Source organism: Hordeum vulgare, chromosome 7H (assembly GCF_904849725.1).
Source record: "Hordeum vulgare subsp. vulgare chromosome 7H, MorexV3_pseudomolecules_assembly, whole genome shotgun sequence".
NCBI lineage: Eukaryota > Viridiplantae > Streptophyta > Magnoliopsida > Poales > Poaceae > Hordeum > Hordeum vulgare.
The window spans coordinates 166,994,767-167,017,142 of record NC_058524.1 but is presented as its reverse complement, the minus strand read 5'-3'; the positions used below and the strand labels follow the sequence as shown (position 1 = coordinate 167,017,142).

The 22,376-nt window shown below is 45.6% G+C and overlaps 2 protein-coding genes and 1 pseudogene across 2 annotated transcripts; 1 reads left to right on the top strand and 2 right to left on the bottom strand.

Annotated features, from left to right (window-relative positions):
• Window positions 1–4,837: 4,837 nt before the first annotated feature.
• On the bottom strand, window positions 4,838–5,972 carry LOC123410592. The gene has a single exon (XM_045103536.1). It carries the CDS (start codon window positions 5,673–5,675, stop codon window positions 5,058–5,060), a length of 618 nt encoding a protein of 205 aa, XP_044959471.1. The 5' UTR covers window positions 5,676–5,972; the 3' UTR covers window positions 4,838–5,057.
• Window positions 5,973–10,864: 4,892 nt separating this feature from the next.
• LOC123408555 lies at window positions 10,865–13,816 on the bottom strand (annotated as a pseudogene).
• A 4,553-nt stretch (window positions 13,817–18,369) lies between these two features.
• On the top strand, window positions 18,370–22,314 carry LOC123409910 (wall-associated receptor kinase 5-like). Its single transcript, XM_045102784.1, has 3 exons — window positions 18,370–19,812; window positions 19,972–20,121; window positions 20,949–22,314. Exons 1-3 carry the CDS (start codon window positions 18,837–18,839, stop codon window positions 22,148–22,150), a joined length of 2,328 nt encoding a protein of 775 aa, XP_044958719.1. The 5' UTR covers window positions 18,370–18,836; the 3' UTR covers window positions 22,151–22,314.
• The last annotated feature ends 62 nt before the right edge of the window (window positions 22,315–22,376 follow it).

Genomic DNA, 22,376 nt, shown 5'->3' with positions numbered 1-22,376 from the left:
TGGCTATTTTAATGCATGTTGACACATAAGATAAATCATTAACAATTCCTAGTTATTTAAGCATGGCATGAGATATTATAATCTCTAATTGTCATTATAAACATGTTCACTCATGATATACTGAATCAAGATCGACAAGGTAAACATATTTACAAAAACGGAAAAGAAGAAGAGTTCATACAACTTCCTTTGCCACGATCACTTTATCAAGTATCGTCATTATTGCCTCTCACTTGCACGACCGAACGACGTGCTAATAATAATAATAGTGCAAGATTGTCGTGGACTAAGCTGGAATTTGCAAGGTATTTATGCAAAGAAGAAGACATGGCAATATTGGCTCTTCGTTAGATCACATTAATGCATATGAGAGCCACTTAACATTTTCATCGTGGTATTATCCTTTCGATGACTCAAAGAAAAAAAGAAATTCAGAGAAACACGGTGAAATATTTTTGAAGTTCTTTCCTCTCGAAGAAAGCAAACAAGCAAAGGAAAAAACAAAATCTAGAAAAACTATTCACATGGAAAACCTCCCAACAAGTAAAGGTAACCTTTTTTGATTTTTTTAATACTATAACTAATTAAACAGGAAAGAAAAACCAAAAGAAGCGAGAAAAATTTTGGGATATTCTAACAATTTTCAATTATATATTTCTTGGGTGTGGATGTGCTCGAACTGTCGGAAGGTATCCTCTACCCGGTTGGGGCAGGGTGTGATCGATGGTGCGGGTGGGTGCCATGCAGATCCGGCCTTCACGGTTGGCGGGGCTAGATCACATGAATCGACAGCTGCCAATGTAGTGATGATTGACGGGCATTGGGATGGACTAGGGAGGTCCAGATTTGCTAGTGCTCATGGGTGAAAAATAGGGTTGGGTGTTGTCCACGGGTGGGGATGAGCGGCCTTTTCGCTCTCTCCTTCGAGGGGCGATATTGTTAAGCTTGGCATTGGGGTAGGCTCGGGGCCAAAGATGTTGTGATGGCATTGGATGGCAGACTACATAGATTGGCTCTTCAACACCAATGTGGTAGCATGTGTTGGTTGTGTTCTTTGGCCATGTGGGGTGGCGAGGTTTGTTGTTACAAGTGGTCTTGGCGAATCTATGGCCAACGGTGCTGGCCAAGTAGTGACTTGGATTTGGAGTCCTTGGCTCATGGTGGGGGTTCCTAGTTATGGGTACTTGTCCCCGTAACATGGTTGGTGGAGGAGGTTAGGGGAAAACTTTGCGCCTCGGTGTCGGTAGATGCGATATTTGTGGGTTTGGTGCTCCTCTTGAGCCACCACTTTGTTCCTTCTCCTACCTTCCAACACAAAGGGTGAAAACCTTCGCACACCTCGGGTTGGCTCGACCCCGGTGGCTGTTAGCGTCGTGACCCTCTTGAGGGTGTCATCAATGAGTGTAGGCCTCTATAGGTAGTGAGGGCTCCTATGATTCCTCTCGGTGACTTGCACGAGACGTACATTTCGTACACGATCGTTCTTTTTTTTCTCTCTGGTTCTTTTATTATTTTTCCTCGCCGCTTTGACATTTGTTTTCTCTTTTCCTTTATTTTAATTAATTGATATTTTTAAAAATTATGATTTTTTTTCATTTAGCAACTTAATCTATATTCTTTTGCATTTCTTCAAATTCATAAATATTTTCTTCAAAATTGTTACCATTTTATATAAGTATATCAACATTTTTTCAATATTCATGTTAAGTTTTGAAATCACAATTTTTTAATCCCGATCATTTTAGAAAAAATAGTGATAATTTTAAAAAATCAAAAAAAAGTTAAAAGCATCGAACATTTTTTTAAAGTCATGAATATTTGAATTTATGAACACTATTTCAAATCAAAAATGTTTATGAAACTTTTCATAATATTTATCAGATTTAACAAAATGAAATAAAATTCGAAATATTTTTAACCTACTTGAGAAAAGGTTTTCATAGAAAGGTTGTTCCACTACTATAATGCGATACCCGTGACCAGAAGAGACTTTGACAGATGACGCCCATTAGAAGGTGAAATTTACTTAGTTTATGATTATTTGAAAATCAGGAACATAGTTTGGGATTTTAAGTAAATTTTTCATATTATTAAATATTTTTCCTTCCATATTATGAACATTTAAAAACAGTGAAATGTTTCAAATAACCAAAAAATAATTTTCCATCAATTTTCTACAAGTCACAACCATCTCTCTAAATTCATGTCATGAATTTTTGTAAAACTCTTACAAAATTATTATATTTACAAAGCTTATTAAATTCACGAATATTATTAAACTTGAAACATTTTTGTAAATTCACAACAACTAAAAATACCTTTTTATTTTTTCATTTTTTTCAATAAAATGTTAGTCTTGGTACTCTCATGTGGGACTATATCTGGCCTTGGGCAGCCCGGCCCGATCCAGCCCGAAAAATCCTGAACGGGCTTGGTCCGACCTTGCCCATGGGTCAGGCTCCAGCCTTAATTTTGAGCCCGAAGAGTATTTTGGGCCGGGCCTGGGCTTGGTGTTTTCGCGTTTTAGGGAAGGGGCCAGGCCCGGAGCCCGACGAGATTTAGCAATTTCAGGTCGGGCTTGGGCCTGAAATCTAGGCCCGACGGCATGGCCGGACCGGGCTCGAGCCCAGGCTTTATACGTCGGGCTTGTTCTGGCCCGACCCGAGCGATGGCCAGATATACATGGGACCCATGACCTGACCACACACTTACATTCAACTTCAAGGGATATTTTCTTTTCTATTTTATAAAATATAAAAACAAAATTTAAACTATTTAAATGTTTTGCAAATTAATAAGTTTCTTGAAAATTGCTAATAATTTCAAAAATAACATTATTACTTGTTTCTCTTGAAAATTGTGAAACTTTTAGAAAATCCATGAAGTTTTTTGCATGTACGTAATTACTTTTCAATAAAATACATTTCGTTAAATATGCTAGCTTTTTTAAAATTCATGATGTTTTAAAAAACTCACAAACATTTTTTAACATTCATGAATTTCCATATTTATGAATAAATTTTTAATTTACGGTTATTGTTTAAATTCATGAATATTCAAAAATTGTTGAACAATTTTGGAAATTTGCGATATGTGAAACTCCTAAATGTTCTAAAAAAAATTGAAGTGTTTTAATAGAATGTTGGTTCTGATACTGTCATGCGGGACCCAAGATCTGACCTGACCCACACAAATGGTGTCCACTTTGAAGAAAAAACCTTTAGCCAGCGAGGCTTTCATTTCTAGGAAGCTGAATAAGTAAGGACTACAGTTAGGCCTGCTCTCGCCTAGAAGTGGTGGCTAATGTTGCATCGGCAGCCCGGTGTCGTTATGCTACAATCCTGCGCGAGATCATTTTTCAACGGAGTTTGTTTCGACATGTTAAATTTGTCCATGAGAAACGGCCGTTTGATGTAGAGGCTCACAACCTCGCCAAAGCGGCATCCACTCTCTCTACCGGGTGTCATGTGTTGCTCTTAGATTTGTCCGAGATTATTTGTATTCCTTTTTAAGGTTTGCAGTTAATAAACGATGCCTCTACTTAAAAAAAGCACTTTTTTGCTTCGGTAGGACCCCCTCCCTTCCACATAAAACGCACCTCGTATTATATACTATTCTCTCCGTTCTAAAATTCGTGTCTTAAGTTTGACTACAAATAGATGTACCTAAATATTAAAATGTGATTGAATACATTCATATCTATACAAATCTAAGACAAGAATTTTGGGACGGAGAGAGTATTATACTTCCTTCATTCTTAAATATAAGGTTTTTTAGAGGTTCCACTACAAAACTATATACGAATAGATATAAACATATTTTAAAATATAGATTTATTCATTTTACTCCGTATGTAGTCCCGTAGTGAAATATCTAAAAAGATTTATATTTATAAACGGAGGGAGTACACTACAAACCGTCGTATGTATATTCACACCGTATTACATACATACGACAATCTATAATGTACAATACAATATGAGTATAATGTATATGTTCCCTGTGTACGTTTTGTCGAGGGGGTCTACCGAAGCACACCTCAAGAAAAGGATATACTGTAAATCAAAGAACATGTTTGTATAATTTGCTTTGACGTCTTTGTCCTTATGTACGGTGGACATGCAAGGACACAATTATTTTTGGAGGAATAGTAGGACACAATTATAAATGAGCAATAACGATGTCGTCTGTTGAACACACGGGATAGAAGTTGATGTGGTTGTCGTCTGTTGATGGTGTTGTCGCTCCTCATCAAGTTCTGCGCTTTTGATCTGATAAAAAAAAAAAGGTGCGAGTCTTTTTCGCGTACTTGAGTTCGGTAGGCTAACCAAAAATATTAACCATACAAAGACTTATAAAAGATTACACGTTGATTAGAAATTTTTTCCTAACTAATCTCCCCCCTTGATTTTTAAGGGGAAGAAACCCCTGTAAATTTATGTACGTGTAGCATTATTGGTAGGCTAACTAACTATTCCCTTCATTCTTAAATATAAGTTTTGTAAAAAAAATCATTAGAAGACTACTCAATCCGTTACTAAATGTAAGACCTTTTAGAGATTTCACTATGAACTACATATAGATGTATGTAGTCATATTTTAGGATGTAGATTCACTCATTTTGCTTCGTATCTAGTCTATAGTGAAATTTCTAAAAGGTCTTATATTAATGAACGGAGGGAGTACATATGAAGCAAAATAGATGAATCTTTCCTTTAAACTGTGTCTATATTAATCCGTATGTAGTCTCCTAATAAAATCTTAAAAAGACTTATATTTAGGAAAAGAAGGAGTAGTTTCAGTATACTACTGTTTGTGAAGAGAAATTCACAATGCATTTCGTCCGTTGGTGTGTGCACATAGTTTCAGATGTGGTGCGCCAATCGTTCTTGAACTTCACTCATCATCACTCCAAACCCATTCATTTTACACAAGACAGAACCGGAGGCCACACTCTCGCAGTCGCAGGCACACCAAGAAAACAGTAATCTCTAACACGAGAAGGGGTCGAGGGAGCAAGAGAAAATGATATGCTCGGCGTGGTCACGCAGCGCAGCTCACGTCGGCTTGAGGTCCTGGAACATGGAGTCCCACTTGATCTCGCTCTCGCCTCCGGCGGTGCCGCCCTCGGAGCACCGCTCCTCGTCCCCCTCCTCCCCGGCGCCGTTGTCGTCGTCGTATGCGCAGTCCTGGAAGATGAGGCTGGCCTTCTGGGACCCGGAGAACCGGACGCCGCCGCCGCTCGCGACGCCGCCGTCGGTGATCATGAGCACCATCTTCTTGACGCTGCTCCTCCGCCGCACCGCGCCGGCGCGGACCACCACGTCGCCCGCCGCGCCGTTGCAGATCCTCGGCACGACGGTGACCGAGGAGGAGGAGTACCGCCTCCCGCCGCCCAGCCGGCGCGCGCACCGGGCGATGCACCTGCCGGCCCTGCGCGCGAGCTGAGCCGCGGCGGAAGAGTGGGACGAGGCAACAGCGGCGGCGTCCTTCCTGGCGAGCTTGAGGATCTCGAGCCTATGCTTGGCGACGGCGATGCCCATGCTCTTGAGCAGGTCGTGGTCGAAGTCCGGCGCGTCCCCGGGCTCCAGCTCGTTCTCGCTGAAGAGCAGCCCGTACTCGTACGTCGCCGCCGGCGTCAGCCCCGCCTTGGACAGCCACGCGTACCAGTCCATTTCTCTCTATCTCTCTGTCTCTCTCTCACTACACACTCTGGAGTATAGAGTCTAGAGCTCTCTCCTCACAGCGAGCTTCTTCTTCTCCGTATGATCTGCTAGCTCCCGCTCTCACTCACTTGTAACTTGTAAGCGCGGCTGGCTCCGGCTAGCTCATGATTCGTGCGTGTGGGGTCTTTATAGAAAGGAAAGAGGAAGCGAGGCAGCCAGAGCAGAGCAGAGGAGGCATGCAGTTGGTTGCACGGCTCAGCTCACATGCACGCCGGCAAAACGATTACTACTCCTCTCTGCTGCCACAAACGCGTTACGCATTAAGGGTGCGTTTGATTGGAGGGATATCCTCCCAGGGACAGGGATAACCACTTTTTTCTGTAGTTGCCATGCGTTTAGATCTGGAACGAGGAGGGACAGAGTCAACCAGATGCTGGGAATATTCCCAGAAAAAAGGGATGTGGCCAACCGCCAAAAACGGACGGGCGGTGGCAACCACCCTGGGGCAGCCGGCGCGGGAGGGCGGCCGGCGCGGGAGCTGGCCGGCGCGGGCGCGGGCGCCGCGGGAGGCGGCCGGCGCGGGAGGGCGACCGGCGCAGGAGGCGGCCGGCGCGGGAGCTGGCCGGCGCGGGAGGCCGGCGCGGGAGCTGGCCGGCGCGGGCGCCGCTGCCGCGGGAGCTCGCCAGCCACGTGGTTATCCATCCTCCCAACCACCCTAGCCAAACAAAAAAAAGGATAACCCTACCCTCCAACCAAACAAAAAAAAGGGCTATCCCCAGCCACGTGGTTGGGGATACCCACAACCACCCTAACCTATCCCTTCAACCAAACACACCCTAAGGTGGTGTTTCTTTACCTAGGGACTAGACTAAAAAGTCCCTTTTAGTCCCTAAGTAAAGAAATAGAAATGACTTTTTTTTTAAGAATTAAAAAATGTCTTTGTTGAAGGGACTTTTTTCTTTAGTCCACTAAAAAAAGTCTAGTCCCTTGAAAAGAAACACATCTAAGTTGCAGTGGTCCTAGAGAAGACCAGCACCGGCACCCGGTGCGTGCGTACACCCCTAGTACCTTGAAGTGTTATTTCGTGTTTTTATGGGGCTTGGATCCCGTGGATGGAGTACAAAGCCATGGGATCTGGCTTCTGGATTGAGATCCAACACGTACGTACAGCGCAGATCTGCAGCCAGCAGCAAATCTATAAGATAAAAGTGCAATGCAAGCAGAAAGGCAGGGAAAAGAAATGCGAAGCTGTCAGGATGATATGAGGCAGATCGCAGTGTATGTGCCGGGCAAAGGTGGCTCCTCACATCACATGCATGCCCCTGCAAAGGTGGCGCCACTTGATGGCTTTTGCGTTGTCTGTGTAGTACCATCATTGTTGATGTGCTTGGGTCGTTAATTTGTTGATTAACCCAGCACTTGCGTTGGACTTTCATGATGATTCAGGGGTCGGTTCAGCGGTGACTCAATTTTGCTTCTGGCACTTAGCGTTTCATTTGTTACACGTACCAGTACAAATGCCCATACGTTGCACCGGACAAAAAAATATCGTAAAATCTATTCCGTGTGATAGTACGTGACATTTCTTATATGTAGTTCTGATAAACATCCGTAATAATCTTATACCGTTATAGCTTTACGAAGTATGAGCCATTGCTTATATAGAAGTATGAAGTGTCATTTCTTATATATAGTTCTCATAAACGTTAGTAATTATTTTATATTATTATCGCTTTAGGAAGTATGAAGTGTGGACGTAAAGAAGCCACCCTAGCATCCTACATTTGATTGAATCCTTGAATATTTTAAATAATTATTGAATTAAAAATAACCGCTACCTTTGATCCTATGATCTTTGTAATTAATAGTTTGTACTGTTAGATGAAAGAGCAATGATAATCTCCTCCAATCCTCTCCTTTCCAAATGTACGCTTCCAGCCAGCTATTTGCCAAAGAAATATCTCGGCATTCAAGGAAGCAAAAAGTACACGTATGTTTGTATGTACCAGCATCATATAGAAGTACACATATGTTTGTATGTACCAGCACCATATAGAGTCCAACAATGTATCAATACTCTGGCATCAGCTCAAGTGTCTGAAATGAGTGAGGGTTTCGATCGGGTGGCAGCGACACAATCCGCATAGTGCTATATCACTAATCAGATCGATCAATATGTAAGTTATCACAACAATTGATGCATAAACATCTACTTTAGCTGATCATGTGCATACATACGTGAAGACGTCAACTCATGCCCCTGGTTGTTGGCCTGAAAGATCGTCACCTTCCTGCAATCATCAAATAGGATTAACCGGTGTCCACGATGGTCGGCTATGTTTGTACGTATGAGTTTTCCATCCAACGAGTATCTTTGGCTAGCTAACCTCCAAGGGAAACAACGCAGCAGCTTGCTAGAAGCAAGCGTGTTCTGCCGTGTACTATCATCTTCTAACAAAATGAATCGCTCGGAAGTTGGTAGAGATTTCCAGTATGAACTGAAGTTTGAACTTGCTGAAGTGCAATAAAAGCATACTGGTAATGATATGGTAGCGGTGAAGAGCATGTTCGCAATGAGATGGGAGAGGCAAAATTCCTGATAACCTAATATTTGCTTTCTTTATTAAAATAGCCACAGGGGTGACTGAAACTTAAAATTCACTAACAAATAAAGGTCACAATTCCAGGAAATGTACCTGGACTGAATTCCCAAACGTTTGTCAAATGTTCGAAAAGCCCACTTTAGTAGTTGTGGTCTGCAGCAGAGCAATAGAGTTAGAAGTAAAAACAATGGAACTACTCAATTTTGGAGAAAAAAGGTAAAATTAGTACAAACAGAGTACTATGAGGAGCTGCCAATTTCAGTGTGATAAAAATTAAAAGTGAAAGAGGCACCAAAGAACACTGCAACCTAGATTATCCAAGTAAATAAATACACTTTCATCCTAGATTGACCATATAGGATATTTATATTAGACAAAGTTAAATAAGCCACTATGTTTGGTCGAGAAGGCTAGAAGTTCTCACATTATTCGGAAAACAAAAAGGCAGGCACGCCAAATTCAGTGGCCTTATCCTTGCACAATACTGATCAAGTAAAGCCATTGGTACATCCTGTGTCTTAAGGTAGCTCTCCAACTACTCAATGGCGACCAAATCGACATAATCTATGGATCGGCTCATCAAGTATATGCAGATCAGGATATGCAGTACTCCACCGAAAGATATGCAAGCATAAGTAGGTGGCTAATTGAAGTGTGTGTGTTGCATGATTTTCTGCTACCTCAAGTTACATGTGAACAATCTGAGATGAATATAAATACTCATGTGTACCTGGATAAGGTTAATTTATCCTCCTTTGAATATAAACAAGGGCACGGTCTGCAAATAACTCGTGTCTGGGCGTTCCACGACGACTCTGCAATGGGGCCGCAAAAGCTGGTCTGGTCGAGTGTCCTGTGGTGGCAAGCGGCAACGACCTCGTGACCCTCCGCGACTCCCCTCCGGCTCCTCCTCTCATGGCCCGTGCCCTTCTTGTGCTCGTCATCGTCGTCCTGCTCCCGATTGGATCGGGAGCCCCGCCTCGTGACGCGTCGCGATTCCCCTACTGCTCCTCCTCTTACGTCTGCTGGGGACGGGAAGAAGAACACGACGATGACGACCCTTTCTGTGCTCACCATCGTCGTCCTTCTCCCGATTGGATCGGGAGCCCCGCCTCGTGACCCGCCGCGACTCCCCTCCTGCTCCTCCTCTCACGGCTGGTGGAGACGGGAAGAAGAACACAGCGATGGCGGCGCGGGGCAAATCCATCGGTTCCTGGCCTGGCGGTGGCGGTCGTCGGTGTCACGCCGGAGACTGCAGTGAGCAACCGGAATGGATAAAAGGAGACGCGCGGCTGTGAACTGGGGAGAAAGGGGTTTGTGTAAAAATGAATCGTTTTTTTTTTCACTTAAATTGGTAGTGCGGGTTGAATATGTATAATGTCAGGGGTTTTTCTGCAAAATAGCCACGACGTGCGACCAAAAGCAGTATTTTCTTTATTATTAATAACTAGTACAAATGCCCGTGCGTTGCACCGGGCTAGAAAAAAGTGCAGAAGGAAGGGGGGTGTTAAGCAAACCTTTCAAACCATATCCTGCAAGGGGGAATGGAGATGTTATGAAAACTTGGCCTTGTAAGCCGACGAAATCACATTTGTGGAAGTTGTGACAAACAAAAATGATGTTCGAAAATGCTTCGGGACCGGGCGGAGCACGTCTGGAGGGAAGGGGAGACCAAGCTGTCGTGGGTCACGAGGAGAGAGGAGGAGGAGGAGTGTCCTTAGGAGGAGATGGAGATGGATGGAGCACTCTTAGTAAGTAAAGTACATGGCTGGGCTGCTCACGAGGTTGTGTGTCGGCAGGCACGACATCGTTTTGGCAGCAAATGGTGGGTTAGGGCGCCATTGATGAGCTCGTAGACGGTGTGCGCCGCATGCGTGCAGTTGGATCTTCCCGTGGGTGGCCAGCCATGGCGTCTTCTTCCTAAAATAAAACAAAACCACAACGAAGTCCTCTGCCTGTCCGTCCACGTGTTGAGTGGTGGCTCACTCATCAGAGATTGTTTGTGGATCGTATGTCTAACGATGGTGCCGCTTACATCTCCCCCTCTACTTTGCCGGCATAGGGGTTCGCTCTCCGACGATCGATGGTTCACCCCTATGGAGGGGCAACAACGTTCTAACGATACGGCCAACAACACACAACACAATGATAACAGACAACAACAACAGAAGCAGTTCCGGCACTGTTTTGAAGAGAGCGGCAAGCCTTCCCCTCGCGCAAGGGAGAGGCACCAGCATTTCCAGAGACCACAACAACATACAACAACAAGAACAACAAGAACAACAAGAACAAAAACCAAAGTCACTAGTAAGAGTTTACACGCAGCCTAAGGGCAGGCACGACACAAACATGTATAGCATTGACACATACATCCGACACAGGGCAAACACGTTCCGTTTCAAGGGGTCGCAAAAGCCCGGAGTTCCACCGCGGGAATCGGTCGGTCCGGTTCCGCACACACACGCCCTCCAAAGCCACCGACACCCGTTACACTGCCTACAAACAAGTTTAAGGGATACATACACACTGCCCCCCACCATCATGTCAGGGATCACATGGAGCTAAGCTCCTTCTGCTTCAGTTTTTACTGCTACTCTACTTGGGACTGCAGGCCTCGATGTGCTGCTCTAGCTGCATCACAACAAGAATCGCAGATCAATCATCAAGACAATACCAATCTGTAGATTATGGTCTACATAGTGAGAAGCTGAATGCCAAAGGCCAACATAGGACCGTAAGGAGCTACCTGCATCATGGTGTGGAACTTGCTGCGCACATCACAGAACTCACTCCTAACAAGGGCCAACGCCATGAAGCACCTGAAATAATAAGAACATAACAACAACCGTCAAATTCTGGAAAGGCTAAGCGAACTGAACTGAAATGCTTCAGAAATTGTAACCCCTTGTCTGGGAACAAAATAAATGAATAACTAAAGCCATCTCAAAATTCAGTCATGCTATAAGCAGAAGTCCATAACCAACGAGTTATAGGAGGCGAATTTAGACAATGAACCAAGTTCTACAAATCACATGATTGCAGACAAAGTGAACAAGTAGGTCAGTTCTTAAGAGTATTTCTTGGTATGAGCTAAATATAGTGCCATACAAGACAAAGTAAGCTGGCAGGTTTACATGAAGAATTTGAACAATACAGACAGTGGAGAATAATTACTCTGCAACATATATAGTAAGGTACTGAGTACTCACCCTTCTTTGCTTTTTGCCTCATAGAACTGACGGAAGTGCATGGAGGCGAGCTTCACTTTCTGAGCGCCAACACTGAAAAATGATAAACAAGCGCCGATCAGGAAATTAGAAATTTCTAAAATCATTTAACTCTGAGCATGTTGATACTTGATACACATAAGCAATGCCAAAATATTATGAGCCTCGGAAGCAAGTCAACAAATAAATGATCACAAAACGATGAAGTTTTCGATCCCAGGCCATAAACCATTGGCAAGAAAACTGATAGTTTTGTTGCACAAGACACTACTAAACTTGGCTCTTCTACATATGGATATAGGGTGGGGCAAACGACGTGAACCGTGTGCCCATGGCATCGACACCCAGCACCAACAAATCCAAATAGAAACAACATTGGTGCCACAGACAGATCAGAAAAAACATTCATCAGAGTTATGTAGAATAGCAGATCATTATATACTAGAAATTTTGCAAAACTGGAAAACGACAGTTATTCCCTTGCCAAGCTACACTAATGCCATTGGCTAAATAGTATATCCGTACCAGAAATGTTCGCAAGTTGACACAAACAACATGCCCACTGCACCGACACACTTGAACAGAAACAACAACGATGCCGTTGACAGACCAAAAAACCACCATTCGGTTACGTAGAATAGCAGATCATTAACACCAGAACTGTTTGCAAACTGACAAAAAATTGTCATCGGCGGGAGTACACAGTTCCATTGCACGAAACATAGCTAAACTCGGCTCTCCTACTTATAGCTATACAACAGCAGCAAACGACAGAAACCGCATGCCCATGACATACACACACTGCACCGACATATCCGAATAGAACAACATTGATGCCGTAGAAAGACCAGACAAACCAGCACTGTGTTACGCAGAACAACACATGATCAACACCAGAAATGTTCACAAAACGACAGATACTTCCTCGCCGGGCCAGGATATTGCCATTGGCCGCAATACCGACAAATCCTTTGCACCAATTGCGACTAAACTCAGCTCTTCTATTTATGGCTACACGACAGCACAAATGACACAACGGCATGCACCGACACACCTGAATAGAAACAACATCGCAAATTCCGTTACAGGGAACACAACTAAACTCAGATTTTTCTACTTATGGATATACGACACCCGCCGCAAAAGACACAAGCAGAATGCCCGTGACGCGGACACCACACCAGCACACCTGAATAGGAACAACATCAATGCTGCGGGCAAACCAGTAAAACAACCACTGGTTGTTCCACGGAATACCGGACCATTACCACCGGAAAATGCTCGGAAAACAGCAGATATCTCCTCGCCGAGCCGGGATTATTGCCGTTACTGGCGGTAATACCGACAATTCCGTTGCGGCAGCGAAATAAACTAACTAAACCCAGCTCCTCTAATTAACACACCGTGGTGGGACACATCTGAATCGTACGAAGATCGACGACGCCATGGATAAACAAACGCACAGTTAAAAATGAGCAGTGGGTGGGGGTTGAGGGGGGAAAGGATTTTTGGCATGGTCACCTGGAGCTGCTCCCCTTGAGCTGGTGCACGTGTGCGTCCACCTTGTCGAAGTCCACGACGGGCTGGTCGCTGAACAAGCAGCAAAGGCAAAGGCAGACAGGATCAGAGGCGGCTCCACAGCCGAGACGGCAAAAGCAGAGGGAGACACACACACACACAGAGAGAGAGAGAGGATACAGACAGCAGGGCGGCGATGTCGGCGATGATCCGGTCGGCGTCGTCGATGAAGAGGGTGGAAACCTCCGCGACGAAGCCCGACGCGCTGCCCCCTCCTCCAGCGACTGCAGCTGCTGGAACTGGTCGTCCACCATACCCTAGATCGTAACCCCAGAGTCAGCCAGCCGAAACCGAAACCCAGAACACGACAATTCCAAACGGCGGCTAGATGGGGAGGTAGGAGAATCCTCGGCAATTCCAAACGGCGGCTAGATGGGGAGGCAGGAGAGGGGGCTCACCGTGGCGAACATGGAGGCGAGGAGCGCGTTGAGCTAGGCCTGGAGTGTGTTGGCCGCTATAGAGAGGCACGTGGGGCTCCGATCCGGAGGTCCTGGAGTCCGCCGGGGCCAACACGGGGGCGCAGAGCACGCGCGCGTGGGGTGGACGCCGGCGGAATTCGCGGCGGCGACGGATCCCACCTCCCCTCACTGGATCTGGTCCACCACGAGCACCAAGGCGCCCTTACTCCGCGCTCCTTTGCCTCGTCTCCATCAAGCCCATGCCGCGCCGCGTGCTCGCGGCCGGCGCTGGCAGCCGAGTACCCACCTGAACCTGTTCGGCTGTCCCGTCTTCCACCCTCCATCAATGCACACGAGCGCAGCAAGGATGGCCTACCTTGCCTCAGCACGCACCCACGACATCTACCTTCTCGTCCCCCACCGCGGATTTAGCCGCCGCCTCCGTCGTCGTCAACAAGGGCACCGCCCCTCATCTTCTCGTCCTCGTTGCGACTGGATAGAGGATTGCGGGTTGAATAGTGTGAAACGAACGGATTTTTTTGTAAAACTGAAACGGTATCACAGACATCCACTTACAAAAGGACTGCGGGTTGAATACCAGAAAATACAGGGACTTTTTTGCAAAATAGCCAAGGACGTACGGCAGAAGCACTACGTGCTTTATTATTAGGGGAGATGATGAAGCTAAGGAAGGTGAAGAAAATGAGAGAAAAGTTATTCAACCAAAATCGTGGGTTGCTATTGCAGCAGTTAATGTCACACAAGGCAGATATTGGTGAAAGGATGATCTTTACCTTACGGGATATAGAGAAGGCCACAAACAATTTTGACAAGTCCCGTGAGGTTGGTGGCGGCGGACATGGTGTCGTGTATAAAGGAATTCTAGACCTGCATTTTTTTAGAAATACAGATTAACACGTTGGGATATTATATGCAGACCCAAGGAACAGGGGGATTGGGTATTGAAAATCTAGAAATAAAAAACAAATGCTTGCTTAGCAAGTGGTTATATAGGTTATCCACAGAGACAGAAGGAATGTGGATTCAAATACTTAAAAATAAATACCTTACTTCACAAACATTAGCCCAGGTTACTACTAGACCACATGACTCACCATTCTCGAAAGGGTTAATGAAGATAAAGAATAATTTTTTCCAGAGGGTGTAATTTATAGTAGGGGATGGTGCCTCAACAAGATTTTGGAAAGATACATGGTTGGGGGACACACCGCTAGCATTACATTATCCCATGCTTTATAATATTACACAACGTAAACAGAACTATGTATCCACAGTTTTACAATCAATACCTCTTAATATGCAATTAAGGCGAGCTTTAGTAGGAGTACGCTGGAAGGCATGGTTGCATCTGGTTAGAAGAATTATGCAGGTTCAATTATCTCATCAACCAGATAGTGTTCGTTGGACTTTATCTGTCACTGGTGTATTCTCAGTAAAGTACATGTACATGGATCTGATCAACATAGGACCAGTACCGAGATCAGTACATATCTGGAATATCAAAGTACCTCTACGGATTAAAAATTTTATGTGGTTTCTACACAAAGGTGTGGTATTAACCAAATATAACTTAATTAAACGTAGCTGGAGAGGTAGATCTAATTGTTGTTATTGTGATTAAAATGAAACAATAAGACACTTGTTCTTGGAATGTACTCTGGCAAAACTATTTTTGGCGCACTGTTCATATAGCTTTTAATGTGATCCCACCTACATGTATGGGCTCAATATTTACAACGTGGCTCAATGGAGTGGACGTCAAAATTTCAAAACCTATTAGAATTGGGATATCTGCTTTATTCTGGGCTATATGGAATACGAGGAATGACATCATTTTTAATGGCAAAAGATTTCATAACTTTTTGCAGGTCATATTCAGAGTAACCTCTTGGATCCGTACGTGGTCATTACTCAGTCATGTGGACTCCAGGGAGTTTATGGATACTGGGTGCAACCAATGGGAGATGGCTGCACGAGTTATCTTCAACCGGTTTGGATGGCGTGCTAGTAATAGACTAAACCGGCCTGACGCACTCACATGTGTCGCCGTCACCATCTTCCACTCGTTCATCTTTAGAGCAGATTGAGGTACCAGCCTGGGCAGGTGCCTCCGTCATCGACGCCACCATGACGCCAAACGACGACCTCCACCTACGCGAGTCCATCTCCAAGCAGCGGACGTAGATCCATGCTAGGATAGGGCCGCACCACCGCCGTCGCCCACCACCCACAAGCACCACCCAGCCCCAAGGTTCCCAAAGCGGCGTCTTCAAGAAGGGAACGACGCCGTGAGCGCCGTCGCCGCCCAACAAAGTTAGGGCTTCCGCTCGGAAGACCTAGGGGAAGGGGAAGTGAGGGGATCAGTCCATACCGATGCCTCCAAGGAGGGGAACGGTGCCCTCAGGCGTCGCCGTCGACGCGGCCGACCATGGCCGACCAGGGACTTCGTCCGAACTAGATCCCCGTCACCAGCAGCGCCTCTTGTACAGAATCGGCGACCCAAGTAAGCGCGGCCCGACCAGGCTAGCCCGCACGCCGAACATGGGAGGAGTGGATGCGCCAGATCGCGCGCACCGACCACCGCAGAAGCCGCTGCCGGCCGCCAACGACCACTGGATCCCGCCGCCCGCGCGGCTCGGACACTAGATCCACCACCCGCACGACTGCTAGCTTGTCGTGCCTCGTCCATGGAGCCGCCGCTCCAGATCCGGAGTTCCCCATGCAGAGGCAGGGCAGCCAAGGCCCCGCCGCCACGATCCTTGGCTCCCCGGGCTGGCCCGGTGGCTGCCTCACGCGGCGGCGAGGAAGGGAGGGGGAGGGAGTTGGGCAGCTAGGGTTGGGAGGGGGAGGGAGTGGGGAGGAACGGGAGGCTGCTGGCGCTAGGTTTCGGCCCCTTCGTTAGTACTGCAAAGCCTTTCTAGACCTATATGTTGTTGCCATCAAGAAATCAAAGATTGTAGTACAAAGGGAAATCGATGAATTCATAAACGAGGTTGCTATTCTTTCTCAAATCAACCATAGAAATATGGTGAAGATCCTGGGATGCTGCCTTGAGTCAGAAGTGCCCCTGTTGCTTTATGAGTTCATTTTAAATGGAACCCTATACCACCATCTTCATGTTGAAGGACCAAAATCACTATCATGGGATGATCATTTAAGGATTGCACTTGAGATTGTCAGAGCTCTAGCCTATCTGCACTCAGCTACTTCAATGTCCATATTTCATAGAGAAACCATATATGTATAGATCAGATAATGATGCCAGCCTTGTTGCGCATTTCGTCTCATCACTAAAAAAAAGGCGACCTTGTTGACATAGTAGACCCACAAGTCATGGAAGAAGAAAAAGAAGACGGAGAGCTCCTAGAATTGGCCATGGTGGGCTGCACGTGAGGACATCACGTTGAACGAACCATCTCGCGCGGTGCCGGCCCCAAATCGGCGCTCGGCGGAGAGAGCTACCGGGAGGAGGAGCCGCGTGCGGCGATGCTGGCCAGAACTCATGGCTCCCAAGGACCCGCGGCCCGGCGTAGGAAGGCAAAGTCCGGCCGCTTCTTGGCTGGTGCGGACGCGGCGGCGCCTAGCTCTGCCGGGCGAGCAGGCCGGCGGCACCGACGTCGTCTCCACCGGATCGACGAAGGTTCCGTTAATCCACTTGCTTGTCTGTCTCCTTTCTTCGATTTGCATTCACATTTCTAGAGATTGATTTTTATTTTTGGACCCGGCTACAGAGCGGCGCCGCACCCGGGCGTTGCCGTACGGCGGCTTTTATATTAATATGCATGCATGTCGCTATCTTGCGCTATTAAAAAGGCTGATTCAACTCACCAGATGCGGCGTCTCGCATGCACATGCATCTAAAAATAGACGCAAAGATTCTCTCCAATGCTCGAAATTTAAAGTGTTTTATCTTTAAAACCGTTAATTCAATTGATGATCTGTTTTCACCTTGGCTTTGTCACGACAAGATCTTCGAAACTAGATCCCATGTCAACATGTTTCGACAAACTTTTTTTTCTTCCGTAATTGCCACATTGTTCCACTCACTTGCTATATTATTAACCACCTACTTGTCCAATAAAAATAACTTAATTACCATATTTTCCGATGTCGTTTCGTGTAAAGATTATCAATGCTTACAAATGCAGTCTCCAAAATGTTTTGATGTGCTTGTCATTTTTATTCTACTAAGTTGTCATGTGGTCTCACAAAGGTTGTAGGTGCTTATAAAATCGCAGTTGCCACATATATTTTTTATGCTTTTCATTTTAATCGTACCTCGTTATCATATTGTCTCATACAACTTGTGAGTCATTGTAAAAAAAAAGTTGTCACGGTGTTTGCTGTATTTATCTGTTGAATTCTATCCTCGATTGTTATGTTGTGTCGTAATAAAAGGACAATTGCATAGTTATAGCTAGCAAAGGACAACAAATCATTTTTGACAATCACTTATAATAAAAATGACAATTCAAGATAGTTAAACTGACAAGTACACCTATGACATTGTTTCAAAAAAGCTATCTTTGGTATGCATGCAGATTGAGAGATGATAGTAAAAAAAATGATGCCCGTTTACAAATGCAGCTAGCAAATGCGAGTAAGCGAGTAGCAAAGTAAAATAAGCATACTGTAGTGCAACACTGTAATGATTAGCACAAACAGTGTAGCTTCACACCGACATGTGCAAAAATATGACAAGGAGACACCATATGGAAATGTGACTTTGCGCCTCTGTCAATATGTACTGTGCACGTCAGCCCGCCGCACAGCAAGGACATGATGCGGCGCCTTTACTCAGATTTTCCCTTTATTTTTTATTTGTTTGGAGTTGAGCCACATGTGTGAATAGGGAAGTTCCATGGCATCTTCCAACCAAAGAACAAAAAGTCACAGCTCCTGCTCGTGCTCCACCTCCACTTGACCACAAGACCAAACCTACCCAAACAGGCAAACCTTAGCCAAATCAGTGTAGTAGTAAAATGTTTTATGACCACCAACACCAAGCAAGGGCAAATCCTGCAGTAGCTACTCACCTAATTTAGACTTCCCCATCAGTAGTGTCGTAATCACGGGGGCCATCTTTGAGTGGAAGTCATGTGGAACGTGCTATTATAATCACGTAACCTGGGTGTTAGGCTGTTAGCTACTACTCCTACAGATATGCATGGGAGTATGTCCAATGCTGACCATTATTATTCTCTTAAGAAAGCACTAGCCGCCTAGTTGGTAGCCCGAACGAATCAAACCATAGTCTACGCCGCCTTGAATTCCTGGTACGGTGCATGCGGTAGGTGTAGACTGAGGGTATATTGGCTAAGTGGTGCTTGATTGGCTTGAGGGATGGGGATGAGAAGAACAGTCCACGAACATCGCCATCTTTTTCTGGAGATTGAGATAGCCGTAGCTGCATCCATGGAGAGGTTAGTGCGCAGGCGAGTAGTGCACACCGTGGCTGTAGCTGCAGCGTTGCTGCTGCTGCTGCAGCAGCCTTTGGACGCGGCAGCAGCTAACTGCAGCGCCCGCTGTGGCGGCATCGGCTTCTCCTACCCTTTCGGGATCGAGGCCGGCTGCTACCACGACGGCTTCAACCTCACCTGCGACCACTCGTACCGGCCGCCCAAGCTGTTCCTCGGCGACGGCACCTTGGAGGTGCTCGAGATCTCCATCCCCAGCGGCACGGTGCGCGCCAACAGCAGCAGCATCGCGCTCTTACCGGCAGCAGGGGCACCAGGCAAGAAGGCCAACGGCACAGCAAAGTACCACACATGGAGTGGGCTCAGAAGGGGCGGCCCGTTCTTCGTCTCGCCGGAGAAGAACAAGTTCCTGGTGCTGTCCTGCAGCAACGTCCAGGTCCTCCTCCTCGCGGAGGACAACAGCACCGTCAACGCCTGTGCCACTTACTGCCCACCAGCCCCAGGAAAGGGCCAGCCTTTTCAGTTCCCCTTGAACAAGGAGTGCTCCGGCATTGGCTGCTGCAGTGCTGCCATCCCCAAAGGCTACACTTCCTACAGCATCCAGGTCCAGCCCCCTGGCAATGTTTCTGAATTTGATTCGGAATCTTCGGTCTACATAGCCGAGGAAGGTTCCTACAATGTCACACGCCTGATATTTGAAACTGTAAATACTCTCCCAGTCTTGCTGGACTGGGTCATCAGCAATTCAACATGTGGTAAGGAGCTGCCTGCCACGCATGCATCTGGGTGCCGCAGCAGCAGCAGCTCCTGTCAGAACTATACGAGCTTTGCTTACAAAGGGTACCGCTGTCGCTGCTCTGCTGGCTATCAAGGCAACCCCTATGTTGTGGATGGATGCCAAGGTATGCAAGTCGATTTAACCTGATATTATTACACAGTTCTTATGCAAATTAGGTTGATCTGAGGACAGCTTAGTGCCTATAATTAGGTATAATTTCACGGGCCACATATGTGGCTAGTTTATCACTTCTGTTTACGGTGCTTCATTGTTGTTTGATTAGACATTGATGAGTGTGCGCATTGGGAACTCCACTCATGCTACGGAACCTGCACAAATGTGCCTGGAGCGTTTCGCTGCCAATGCCCTGATGAGACCAGCGGGAATCCCTTCATGAAAGGGGGGTGCATCAAGAACAAGAAATCCTCTCAAGGTAACAAAACTACACATCAGTAATTATGTAAATTATGTATTCATCTGATTACAACTCCATATGTGAGTTAAATTATGTAGTACACCTTCATTTGTCTGATGAGATTCAGTAACCATAAAGCTTCACATTTTTACTTGTCTACAACTTGTTAATGAGATTGGAAAGCTGGAATTTCAAGGAACTGGTTTATACATGAGAATGCTTACATAACCCGTCATATTACTTGCTGAATACGTTCTGTTATAAAAAGTACTCCCTTGTTCCAAAAAATCTCATTCTAATCATCTTCGTGAGTTCAAATAGATAGTTTCCAGTAATCATTTTGTCATTACAGCTCTATTCACTAGTGATTATTTTAAGAGAAATTCTAGTCCTCTACAGGGAGGGAAGTTTTATGATAACTTATTGCTTCAGTAGAGCACTTTTAGGCAGAAATTTTCAGTAGAGTTTGATAAGTTGCTTTTCTGTAAAGAAAACTAGCTTGGTTAGCAATCGCATATGTGCTTTAATAAAGATAATATAGCATCGTAGTGACAAGAGCTTAGTTAGCTAACCAAATAAAATTGCTAAAGCTCTATGGTCCCAAACATATAAAGATAGCTGAAGTAGGCAATTTGCGTAGAAGAATGGTACTCAGCTTAAATCTATTTAATAAATCTAATTGCATATTGCAAACCTTTAGTTGGTGGTAGAAATTAATCTTTGGTTCTAAATCTTGTGATGCCGGACTTGGTAAATAAATATATAAATTCTGTGCAAACCGTTTCCTTTCAGTAAGATATGGGCTACGTATGCAATATCTGATTCTATTTCTCAAAATAATGCAGGTTTAAGCATGGGCCTAGTAGCCAGTGGTGGGTCAATTCTTGTGCTTCTGGCTTTTGGTGCTCCCTTTGTAACACGGAAGATCAAGCAACAGAAGGCCCAAAAAAGGAAAGACAAGTTTTTCAAGCAAAATCATGGGTTGCTATTTCAGCAGTTAGTTTCACAAAGAGCTGATATGGGTGAACGGATGATCATCACCTTAGCAGAGCTAGAGAAGGCTACAAACAATTTTGACAAAACTCGTGAGGTTGGCGGTGGAGGACATGGCATTGTTTATAAAGGAATTCTGGATCTACAGGTTGTAGCCATCAAGAAATCAAAGATTATCGTACAGAGAGAAATCGACGACTTCATTAATGAGGTTGCAATTCTTTCCCAAATCAACCATCGGAACGTCGTGAAGCTAATTGGATGTTGTCTCGAGGCAGAAGTCCCATTGTTGGTTTACGAGTTCATTTCAAATGGAACTCTTGAGCATCATCTGCATGTTGAAGGACCGGTATCACTATCATGGGACGACCGGTTGAGGATTGCACTTGAGATATCTACAGCCCTGGCCTATCTACATTCAGCCGCTTCAACGCCAGTGTATCACAGAGACATTAAGTCCGCCAACATACTTCTTGATGAAAGCTTAACAGCCAAGGTATCAGACTTTGGGGCTTCAAAGTTTATTCCTATTGATCAAACGGGGGTGACTACTGCGGTTCAAGGAACGATTGGCTACTTGGATCCCATGTACTATTACACTGGCCGTCTAACAGACAAGAGCGATGTCTTCAGCTTTGGCGTGGTTCTCATAGAACTGCTTACCAGAAAGAGGCCACTCGCCTATCATTCTGTCGATGGCGATAGTCTTGTTCTGCATTTTGCCTCACTGGTCACACAAGGTGTGCTGGCTGACTTGCTGGATCCTCAGGTCATGGAAGAGGATGACGGAGAGGTCCAGGAGGTAGCTGCGCTGGCAGCAAAGTGCGTGAGCTTGAACGGAGAAGACCGGCCGGCGATGAGAGAAGTGGAGATGACGCTCGAAAACCTTCGGATCAAGAGGAAGCAAGCTGCGCGTGATGCAAAATCTAGGAGGTATGATGATGATGGCCAATTCTCTACCGACGACACGGCAAGTGAAGGGGGCACGGAGGAGCCAAGTGGGGAGTACACCGTGGAAGAGCAAATCCTGTTGTCGGAGAGGTACCCTCGATGATATTCTTTCTGGTTTAGCCCCAAGTACAGCTGTACAGTATTTTTTTAGCCCCTTTCTTTTGGAATTTATTGTGGTCACTTCGGATGCATCCCAACTCAAAGAAGCGCTGATGCCTTCTCTCTGTTTTTTTGTGGCAAACGAAACACTGCATTCTGTTCTGTTTTTGGTGCTTCCGTCGGCCGCATTTTCTTGATTTGGATAATTTTGTATGTTTTCCGTATGCATT